Source organism: Halichoeres trimaculatus, unplaced genomic scaffold (genome assembly GCF_033239565.1).
Source record: "Halichoeres trimaculatus isolate MK-OKI-2021-1 unplaced genomic scaffold, fHalTri1.1 fHalTri1_scaffold_7, whole genome shotgun sequence".
Classification (NCBI taxonomy): Eukaryota; Metazoa; Chordata; class Actinopteri; order Labriformes; family Labridae; genus Halichoeres; species Halichoeres trimaculatus.
Genome location: NW_027437185.1, coordinates 14,704,720 through 14,715,894, shown reverse-complemented (window position 1 = coordinate 14,715,894; position 11,175 = coordinate 14,704,720). Strand labels below are relative to the sequence as shown.

The 11,175-nt window shown below is 42.6% G+C and overlaps 1 protein-coding gene across 4 annotated transcripts in view; it reads right to left on the bottom strand.

Annotated features, from left to right (window-relative positions):
- Positions 1–282: 282 nt before the first annotated feature.
- The window catches only part of sh3tc2 (SH3 domain and tetratricopeptide repeats 2), a 29,243-nt gene continuing 18,350 nt past the window's right edge, over positions 283–11,175 (bottom strand). For 2 of the 4 annotated variants that reach the window (XM_074674672.1, XM_074674671.1), the window contains exons 9-22: positions 9,400–9,595; positions 9,067–9,203; positions 8,853–8,903; positions 8,465–8,769; positions 7,512–7,706; positions 6,538–7,398; positions 6,217–6,437; positions 5,963–6,129; positions 3,825–4,002; positions 3,573–3,723; positions 3,202–3,324; positions 1,772–1,922; positions 1,433–1,629; positions 283–1,297 (exon numbers count right to left, since the gene is read on the bottom strand). In XM_074674672.1, coding sequence (XP_074530773.1) covers positions 563–1,297; positions 1,433–1,629; positions 1,772–1,922; positions 3,202–3,324; positions 3,573–3,723; positions 3,825–4,002; positions 5,963–6,129; positions 6,217–6,437; positions 6,538–7,398; positions 7,512–7,706; positions 8,465–8,769; positions 8,853–8,903; positions 9,067–9,203; positions 9,400–9,595 — 3,668 coding nt within the window. In that variant the 3' untranslated portion in view covers positions 283–562. The remainder of the gene's footprint in view (positions 1,298–1,432; positions 1,630–1,771; positions 1,923–3,201; positions 3,325–3,572; positions 3,724–3,824; positions 4,003–5,962; positions 6,130–6,216; positions 6,438–6,537; positions 7,399–7,511; positions 7,707–8,464; positions 8,770–8,852; positions 8,904–9,066; positions 9,204–9,399; positions 9,596–11,175) is intronic. The other 2 variants (XM_074674674.1, XM_074674673.1) reach the window with 1 other exon arrangement.

Genomic DNA, 11,175 nt, shown 5'->3' with positions numbered 1-11,175 from the left:
TATAGTTGTTGTCTTAGTTACATCTATCATTAGTTTCTGAAGGAGAAATGTTCCCTCACAGCTGTCATTGAAAACAAGAATGAACCGCAGCACAGGTTTAATTCAGCCTTTTTAAGCCAGTGTGGTTTCCCCCAGTCTTGCGGAGCTTTCTTAACACTCAAACTGCTTCATAAGTGAGAGGATGGAGTCCATTAGGAAAAAATATCATTCTTTATTCTGAAGTCATATCTTCCAGAGATACAAAATACATTAAAAACATGTTTTACAAGCAGAAAACAATAATAATCAGTAAACATTGATAATCTCTGAATATATTAAACAAAAGGCACATGCTTTACTAAATCTCAGTATGAACATCTTTTCTACAATAAGTGCCATTAGGCTGGAACGTTGGAGTCAGTTTTCTGGCCGACAAACATGTGACCAGACAATGGAAATGTCAGTGAAGTACGTTAAGTGTTTTTAAAGCAGACTATGTGTAGACATCATCGAAATCGAAGTGTTCACTGTGTGCGTCAGCAGACTTTTCTTTCTCTGTGTGGTCAGAAGTGTTGTCCTCAGCTCAATCAGTGTTTACACAAACAGTCTCTGTGTGGTCAGAATCAGACTGATTGTCTTTTTCTTCAGGAGCATCTTTTTCACATGTCAGGGTGTTTGCTTCATCTGTAAAATCAGGATCTGTGTTTTCTGAGAGCCTTGTTATGTCACATGTGTGTTTGCCAGGTGAGGTGGAGGAGGCGTTTTTCCTATCTCTTTGATCCTGGTATGTTTGTAGAGTGTCAGTGGAGCTGCTGGAGTCTGAGATCTGCTCCCTGGCTGTGTCAAAGGACTCAGTGAGAATACTGTCACTGTAAGACTGACTGGCGGTGGTTTCATAGGCGTCGACAAATGCGCCATCCACATCAGGGTGATTATTCTTCTGATCTTCTAACCCGTTAGTGTCTCCTATAAAAGAAGGCTCTTCATGTTTTGTGTTTTCAGATGTTAAAGTGCAATTGCTTCTTCTCTCAGCCAAACGTTCTGTACATTCCACAGTTAAATCTGTTTCCTTCCTTTGGCCCAGCTCTGAGTCCACGTTTATTTTTCCCTCAGCAGCGCCGCCTCCTTCTCCAGCCAGGACTCTTTTCAGACTCTGGGCTCTGTCTCTGTAAACTTGGCACAGCTGAGCGTTGGGCATGTGGTTGCCGTGGATCTCAGCCAGTTTCATGTACACCACGTAAAGACCCTCAGGGTTGGCCTCGTCTTGTAGAGCGGCGGCCAGAGCCAACTGGAAGTAACCCACTGCATCGTAGGCATCCTGGAGAGAGCAGTGAGGGGAGTCAGATCAGATATCGTCCAAATTAAACAGATTATCTCCTGATGTCCACTAATCATATTCACTGTAGGTGTGAAACTTCAGATCATACTGCATGTGTCCTGTTTGTTGAAGTACCTTCAGTTTGTGTAGAGTGAGATTGCCCAGTCTGCAGTAGACTTTAGTGTAGAAGCGAGCTTCTGTAGGGTGCTGCAGGATGGGCGGGCAGAGGGACAGGGACTTGAGGTAGTAGTTCTCAGCCATCTCATACTGCTGCATTTTGTAGTAGATCGTAGCCAGCCGATGGTAAGCTGTCCTTTCGTTCACTTTCACACCTGCAGAGAAACAAGAGTGGGGTCTGCCCAAGCCTCTCTAAAGGAGCAAAGCTCTCTGAATGAAAACAGACTTTTAATTTTATACCCAGTGAACAGTTTAGAGGAAACAGATTCTTCTGTAGGCCTTGACTGTTATCTGTACCTGTTCTGCTGGCTGTCTGAACAGCCAGTGTTGCGTACTGCAGAGCCTCCTCCTGCTCGTCCAGGTTCATCAGCAGCTCAGTCAGTTTACTCAACAATCGAAACTCTGAATGGATGTCTCTGATGCTTCGGGCAAAAGGCAGACTTCCATCCTGGAGCCAAACAAAATTTAGTTAAATAAGACAAAACAAAAATCCTTCAAAAAGCTACTTGAAAAGAGCTTGAAGCCTTCTAAAGTTGAGATGCTCATTAAGGTTGAGAGTCTCCATAAGCATTAATAAAAATCTGTTAAAAGGATGAACAAAAAATGAACATTGGAGAGCCCAATTTAAAACAGACCAGCAGCTCAGTCATACAAAGAATTCAACAATGGATGAGTATGGTTGATCATGTTTCAATTACTCTCCTGACTCTGCAGTAAAGTGGAATGCTTGACATACAATGTTCTGCTGAAAAACTGTCTTATTGAGCTTCTTTTGAGGCAGAATCAAAGGTGGAAGTAAGGGAGCTGAATTAAAAACAAATTTAAGCATACACTGAAAAAATTCAGAACTAAGCAAACGTTTTTGTTTTATTTCTAGTAAAAAGGTTTGGAAAGTCTTCGATTAAAGTCAGATTACCTGGCAAGTAAAGAAAAATCAATTATTTCAAGATATTGAAAGTAATAATTAAAGCCAAAATTGCTTGAAGTGAGTTATAAAACAGGCAATAAGAATAATTTTATTTATTTATTAGTATTTTGTACTTAATTTGCAGATGTTTTATTACCAACTCAAACAACCTAGGCCTTATTTTTGGTTTGAGATCATAAATTATGACATTTTTTGGGGCACGTTTGGGAAATGTGAGGTATGTAAGTTCTAAAACAATTTTTTTTTGATAGAAGTTATAAAAACACTCTTTTTAGTTTTGAGTTTTTATAGATATCATATAAAATTATGATCCACACACCAGAAGGCTTCTGTTAAAGTGATTAATCAGCACGAAAAAGAATTATCCTGACATTAAATGTTAGTTTTAGCTCAATCAACCTTTCAACAAGAGCTTCTTAATGTGTCTGGATCTTTAGGTGTGTTAGAGTTGTAAGGACTGACTTTATTTTAAGTGGTTATGCAACAAAATACTTAGTGATCCATTTCATAGTTAACTGTAACACCTGGCGTTAGAATGCTCTATTGTTTCTCAAAGTTTTGAATGGTAAGTTAATGCATGACTCCACAGAAATAGAAAGTCTGAACTTTTTATGGAGCTTAACATCCACCACTGACCCCAAACTCCTACTACTTATATTAAACCATCAACAGCAGAAACCTGACTCCAGCAGCTAGAAAAAGACCGCTGCGTTAAACACTCAACCATCAGTGCTCATCTCAAGAAAACTCTAACCCTGGGTGGTGAAACTAGATGCATTTTTAATTGTTTTCCTCTTACCCTGAAGAAAGGAATTGAAGCCACTCTGTTCCTGTGGCTTTTAAAGTAGACGTCTCCCGCCTCCTCGTAGATGCTCATAGCAAAGTGAGGATCATTCATCCTGAGGGCAGTCTTCACTGCAGCCTGCCAGTCATAGTAGATTTTCAATCAGGATTTAATTTCAAACACTAATATATATGTATAAAAATATTAAAGCCAACACAACAGAGCTATTGTAACTTATTAGACTTAAACAGTGGCAGCTTTGAGAGGATTGGATGAAGTCTTTGGAACAATGTCCGACAACGTCCACAGACAGTTTTCAGTTAAAAAAAGGCTGATGAATGAAAAAAAAATACTTGAAATTCATTTGCTTCTTCCCCTCTCCTCACCTGCAGGTACATGTCAGCGAGCTCTTCCTCCTGAATTATGTGATATATTCGTCCCACCTGCAGCCACGTCTCAGATTCCTCCTCCCTCTTTCCCAAATCTATAGAAATCCTCAGACTTTGTTTGGTGTAGTCCAGTGATTTACGAGATGATCTGCAAATGACAATCCACAGATGAGAAGAAAAACCAGAGCAATGATGAAAAGATGTTTACATGAAAAGAGGAATGAGGGAGGAGGTGAGACGTGGACTGACTTCTCTGTGTTGAGGGAGAGGTAGAGGCTGCTGAGGATTTCCAGATACTCTCCCTCCAGCCTCTTGTCCTTGAGCTCTCTGGACACAGACACACAGTGCTCGTAGTAGACGATACTCTGACCATAGAGCATTATGTCAGCGTAGAGACGACTCAGCACTTTGGCCACTACCATCTGACCTGAGAGAAAACATGGCAGATAAGTTACATCCTCCTTAGACCAAATACTCTGGGATACATTTCTCATATTGAACGGGGAGTTAAGTGGAGCTGATGTTTCCTGCACTTTGGCCAAACCATTAACTAACTGCAGAGTGTTGCATAACAGAACTGGAATACAAAAAAAAATTGCAGCACAGCTTTGGTTTCCTTGAGTTTCTTTATATTCAGTATTGTCCTGACTCTGTGTGTCCACCAGAGGCGCTGTAGAGACAAGTTCGTTTTGATCAAAGAATGTAAAAATTAACTCAAATATGTTAATCCTGTTCATTTTTATGGACTGCATGGGTTACCATAAGTACCGTCAAAATCTTTTCAAAACTAATATTTTATGAAATAAAAATATATTTTTTTGGTCCTATGTTAAATTACAACTGGTGTGGGTTTTGTTTATTTGTATAACAGGACTTAATCTTTTTTATTTATTTGTTTTTGTCACAGGGTAAGATAAATATATTAATGAAAACTTCTATGTCTCCAACAAGCAACTGGTTAGCTTAGCTTTGCAAACACGTATGGTTCTGTTCAACAGTTAAACGTGTGGATTTGAATAAAAAATAAAACATTTTGATAGGTGAATGATTTTCTAAGCTGAGCTAAGCTAAGCTAAGTGACTAAGAAAGTATATACCAGTATTAAAATCTCATGGTAACATCACAACAGTTTTAGGGTGAGTTTAGGGTAAGTTTTGTTGTGTTTCAGCCTCGTGTTTACATGGAAACTGCGTTTTAGCCGACTTAAAATGCAAATTTTGGAAAATGGCCTTCAGGGTGGGATTTTTCTTAAACGCTGCCGACACCGTGCCGTGTTAACATTCTACATGTATTTTCAGAGGAAACAATAAGGTTGAGCTCCACTTCACGCGAGTGCATACAACAGTACCGTTGTTAGAAAGTCATGAACTGTGTTGTGCTTGTGTTGCTAAATCTGCTCTATCTGCTGACTGTCTTTCAACAAAATGTGCATCTGTTGCTCCAAATCTGTACTTACTATTACCCAAGACACCAGATGATCTGCTCAACTTTACTTCAGTGGAGATCTCCCAAAAGTGGCTTCTGGACATAACAGTTATAGTGCCACCTACAGGCCTGGAATGCTTACTACAGCGCTTTCCGTCCCTCAGTGTTTTCATGTAAACGCAATTTTTTTTCTCTGCAGTTTCGCATTTTGGGGTGAAACGCTGTTGTTTAAACGGGGCCTAAGTCCAAAGTTATTGCAAAATATCATATAAATATAATTTTTGGTGATTTTTTAAATATTTTTATAAATTTGACTTTTTTATATTAATATGTAAGTGTATATGCTCTGAGTTGCTGGTAAAGTTCAGCCTCTATAAGTTGGACACACTATGTCAGTTTGAGCCTTGGCTTAACTTTTGTCTTTGAAGAGAGCTGCTAATAGTGTTTGACTAAAGGGTGACTGTTAGAGAAACTCATATTTTAGCTTTAGCCTGTTCACTGAATCCTTAACTGCTGACTACACAATATGTTGGTCAGTTTTTATCTTTAATCAATATGTCTTGTTATTTCTAGAGCTCTGGCATCATTTTGTGGAAATCTGACTGAAATGGTAGTCTTCTGGCCTAACTACACCTCGTATCTTCTCAAATCTTTACAGGTTGACAGTTTGCCCAGTGAATTACAAGCATATATGACACGTTGATCACTATAGTCTGGCAGTGTCTGCATATGGTCTGTGTGTCACCCTTTCTCTTTTCTCATTTCTTGATGCCAGGAAACCAACTGCTTCTACAAGGTTATCAAGACACTAAGTGAAACTGTATGTTACTGAAGATTGCCCATTATAGACAATCCCATCACAGAGTTAAGCTAGCTGCTTGCAGATGACAGAGGTGAAAGCTTGTGTATTAAATTCTAAAAATAAAATGGTTTGTTCTTTTAACGTGTTGACTTGTACTTACTGTGCAAATTTCTAGCATGAAGTGCAATAAGAAGCCCCATTTCATAACACGCCCTGACGTCCTGACTCCTCCCCCTGTCCTTGTAGCTCCGCCCCAGCCAGAGGCAGGTTTGAACATGCTCCTCATCTGTCGGGCTTTCTCCAAGATCCAGAAAGAGCTGCAGGGATCTGTAAGTAACATCACAATGAGCAACTAATGGAAATGTTCTGACCTCAAACTGCTGATCGTTTCACAGGACGAGACGAACGTCTTACCTGACCAGGAAGCGTTCTGCGACCAAAGACGCCCCGGCATCCAGAGCCAAGCAGCCCAGGTTGGCCAGTGCCAGAGCCTGGTTCCTCTGGTTCCCACTTTCCCTGGAGATGACCAGAGCAGAGTGGAGGTGCCAGCCTGCTTTACGGATGAGGCCCTGCTGTCTTAGAGACAGAGCCAAGAGGTTGTGGATGACACCTTGCTGTGTGGGACTGTCTGTTCCCTGGAGAAACACAGAATTCAGATTTAAACACCAACAGGTATTTTGTTTGCTTTGATTAAAGTTGTTGGCGTTTCAGGATGAATACGATCGTGCGCTGTACCTGGAGTGATGTGAGCAGTGGTTGAAGGACACTCTGGGCTTTCTCAGCCTGGCTTGTCAACACTAGCAGCCACCCGAGCAGCACAGAGGCCTCAAAGCCCTCTTCTTCATTGATATGGCCTCCGGTTTCCACAGCTTGCCGAGCACAGCACACAGCTTTATCCAGAGCATCGTACTGTTGATAGACTGAAGCCAAACCCTGACACAGATCCCTCTGAGTCTTCATATCCTCCCCTCGCTCAGCGATAGCCAGAGCCTGCTGAAGGTAAATTACAATCTGAGCAGGGAGCAGAGAGGTACCTTCCTTCCAGCAAGGGTTGAGACGCACAGAGTTCTTGACAAACAGCTCAATCCTCTGGAAAGCATCATGAAGGGAGTGGTCTTGTCTCGAGTCCAGGCTAAGAGAAGCCAGCACCAGGTAAGGCATGTATTTCCGATGATAGAGCCAGCTCAAGAGCCAGTTAAGGTCCAGGGGAACGATGGGTGGCCCCTCAACTCCAGAGATAGTCACTGAGAGAAACTGAAGCCGTTCAACAAAAGGAAGAGCGTCATCGGTCTTCCTGAGGAGCAGGAAGAGGCTGGAGATGAGGTAGCAGACACGAGCCTCTAGGTGTTTGTCCCCCATCACTACCGACCTCCGCAGGAGCAGATTCAGCAGCTCCACCTCGTCTGTGGAGGTGAAGGTGTGGCAGGGGAGGCAGAGGAGAAGGGCACTGGCCTTCTCCAGAGTCTGAGGCAGTTTGTCGGTCATTCGCTGCTTCAGGTAGACGGCAGTGAGGTTTGTGTAGAGAGCGATGAGGAGCGGAGTGTCTGAGAAACTGTCCACTTGAACACTGAGGGACTCCTCGTAGTACACACGAGCCTGGGGGGAGGAAGAGGAAACACAGTCACCATCACTTTCATATCTATTAAACCTTAGAGTCAATGAGGGACTTAAACTAGAGCACATATTGAAGCCAGAAATGAAGAAAAAACCTGAGAGAACTTCAGCTTTCGTGCACAGAGTCTCCCCAAGAGGAAGCAAGCACGTCGATGTGCCCAGTGCATCCCCATCCTCTTAGCGCACTCTCTGACGCCCTCCAGGTGACCTGAGAGCTCCTCCTCACTTTTACCACTGAAGGTCACCCACAGGAAGGAGTAGTGCAGGTCGTACAGGGGCAGGAAGTCCTCCTGGAGGAAACAACAAACAAAGAATCAGAGGGGTCTCGGCAGGCGGGGAAAGACTAAGGATACTTGTTTGTGTTTTTGCTTTTAAACTTATGGTGGCCCTGAAGTGCAAACCACAACTGCAAATCAAAAAAATGCAACTGCAAATTAAAAACCACTCATGTTGCCCACCAGCACCTACCTCTTACAGTAGCTTAATGTTGTTGTGTTAAGTTATTTGCTATAGTGTTTTTTTTAATTTGCAGTTGTGTATTTTTTAATTTGCTGTTGTGCTAAGCTTTTTGTGGTCATGTTTTTTATTTGCAGCTGTGTAGAGTTTTTTCCGGTTATTTTTTTTATTCGCAATTGTGTTTAGTTTATTTGCGGTTGTGTTTTTAAATTCACAAATGTGTTTTTTTATTTGCGTTTGTGTCTGTTGATCTGCAGTTGTGTTCAGCTTTTTGATTTGTGGTTGTTTTTAGGGTTTATTGGGTTGTGTTTTAAAATTTGCTGTTGTGTTTTTTGATTTGTGGTTGTTTAGCTTTTTGCGGTTGTGTTTTTTTAATTTGCGTGTGGTGTTTTTTGATTTGCAGTTGTAATTGGCTTTTTGCTGTTGTGTTTTGCACTTCAGGGCCACCGTATTAACTCCATATTTACATTTTCTGAGGTAGATTTTTATTCGTAGAGAGAATAAAAAATACTTTTGAATCCTACAAAGGATTTCTTTGCTTTGCTTCCTCAGCAGTAAATACACACAGGGCTTTAACTGGATCTCTGCTGACCTGGAAGTGTTCCTGGTTGAGCAGGTTCAGGGTAGGGTCACTGAGCTCCGAGTCCTCCCCCTCCCAGCTGTTGTCGTCCAAGAAGAGAGGTGGGTCTTCCTGGAACTCATCCAGTTCCCTGAATGTGTCGTCCAGAGTGAAAGACAGGCACTCTCCTTCGTGTGGCAGAGGATTGTGGGAGTGATAAATGGACAGCCGGGGGTGGGAGATAGAGACTGAGGTACGAGGGGAGGAGTGGTACGGGGGCGTTCCTCCGCTCACGTCTGACATAGCGCTCAGACGGGTGCTTGTGGAGACTTTATGCCCTGAGAAGGAGACAGAGGCTGTCAGAGCGGTCACAACTCGAGCACAGAAACAGCTGATTTCTCAATAAACTCTTAAGTATTACCATGTTTTGGCCGATTCCTGATGTACATGAAATCAGTCGCATCCAGCCTGTCTGGAAACCCACATGGTAAATCAATTAAAGTCTTAAATTTCCAGATGGAAGTTAAGATGGAAATACAGCACTAATTTGTAGGAAAGTCACCACACATTAAACCAAACATGACCTATATTTTGTCTTGTCCTCAAACTGAAAAAGTACAGAGTCTGTTCATTACCGAGCCTGTACACTGAGCTGATGTCTGACGAGAAGAGCCTCTCCAGCAGGCCGCTGTCACTGGGCTCTGAGCTGCAGGGGTTGACCTGAGCCAGGCCGGCCCTCTCCTCCTCAGTCAGAAAGAGCAATTGTCTGTCTCTGTGTGGACAAAACAAAGGCAGCATTATCTCATCTGCTGTCTCCTCAACCCCACGCCACATCCACCCCGTCCAGACTGTAGAAAACACTGAATCAGATTTCACCAAAGATTATCACAGCACAACAAACAAAAGGTGATTTGTGGATAAGAGCAGCATAAACAGCTTTAACATGACTGAGGTGTGTTATTTCTTACACAGGCTTGGCATCCAGGGGTTTGACATGAGCCTTGTGAACGAAACCTGTGTGACCAGTAGAGGTGTGTGTCCCCACAAACACACCCAGGCCTCTGAGCAGCAGACCCTGAATCTCCACAACATCACCTTGACTTAACTGGAGCTCATCTGGGCCCTCTGGAGTGTAGTTGATGACTGCTACGCAGGAGCCTGTCACTGAGGAGAGCACAACAGGATGAGTACAGGACACAGTGTAATACTGTTCAGATTGTTGTATTTTTCAACTCTGCAGGGGAAATGACTGGACATAGAAAGTGGAAAATGTGTAGGTGCAGGTTAGCGCAGTGGGCTAGGTGTAAGCACATTAGCATTGATCCACTTGTGCACTACTTGATGTCCTGATATCAGGAGGGGGAACAGCTCGATGTTATCGTCCTTCTTTAAGGGAAGTAAAGTGTTTTCAAAGACAAAACATCGAGATTAGTCACTAATGAATAGTTACTAGTTACAATGAATTTCCTGTCATGTATGAGGAACCTTTGAGATTATGTTATCTATCTATTCAAAGTGCATCCACATGAAACGCTGTTTTTTCCTTCTTTACAAAAAATGAAGGTGTCATTTTTTGTTTTCTCATATCTTGAATCCTAAAATGAGACATTTTCAGACTTTTCAGTTTTTGGCAGTGTACAACCTTCACCATCCATATCTGGAGAACACTGGGTAATGTTCAACTGGATTTTTTTCCTCCAGTGACTAAAGTCAAAAACTGATTTACCTTGAACTATAAATTGTTCATAACAAATACTTAGCATATTTAGCAGCTCAAGATTTTACTCTCTCTGTGTGTGTGTGTGTGTGTGTGCAGCCAGATAAACAAACACCATTAAGGGACCGTCTACACGACAACGGTTTTAGTGTGAAACGCAAAAGTATTGTCGTATTTCAGCCTGGCGTTTACACGGAAACGGCGTTTCAGCCGGCGTAAAACGTAAACTTTTGAAAACGGCCTCCACCGTTGTTTATGACAACGGCGTTTTCTAAAACGCTTCCGACACCGTTGCCGTGTAAACAGTAAGCCGGCGTTATCAGTGGACACACTGACGTCATCCTCCGCTTCGCACGAGCGCTTACAACAGGATGACAGTACCGTTGTTATGATCGTCGTGAACTACCGTGCTGAGCTTGTGCTGCTCAGTCTGCTGTATCTGCTGACTGTCTTCATACAAAATGTGCATCTGTTGCTCCACCTTTGCACTTAGTATTCCCTAATACACCAGGGCTCAATCCCAAACCACCCCCTACACACTACCCCTTCACTACCGAGTGTCACTTCAAATGAAGTCACACTCCTGGCTGTGGAGGGCACTTCAATTGAAGGGGGAGGGTATAACCATTACCGGCAGGAATGGGAGGCCCTCTTCACTTCACCGGAACACGGAAAACCTCGTCGCCATGGAAACAGAAAGACGCTCCCCGTGAATGAATGTTACGTTGTGGCACAGATTGCGAGTCGCTATATCGCTGTCCAGGGTTGATAAGGTTGTATGTTTCCAAAATACGCTTAGATTGACACAGAGATAACAGTGAAACATGTGGATTTCATTGGGATAGGGCAGATACCTGCTCCCATGCCTACTGCGTGTGTGAAATGAGAATCATTGCCTGTTTGGAGCTGCACCGTCTGTCTCGTTTTCCTTCCTCTTTACAATCATACAATCGGAGGCCGTTTCAATGACAGGAGATATATTATACTCTTAATAATTTGAAGTGATCCCACATGTCTTTCAATGCTA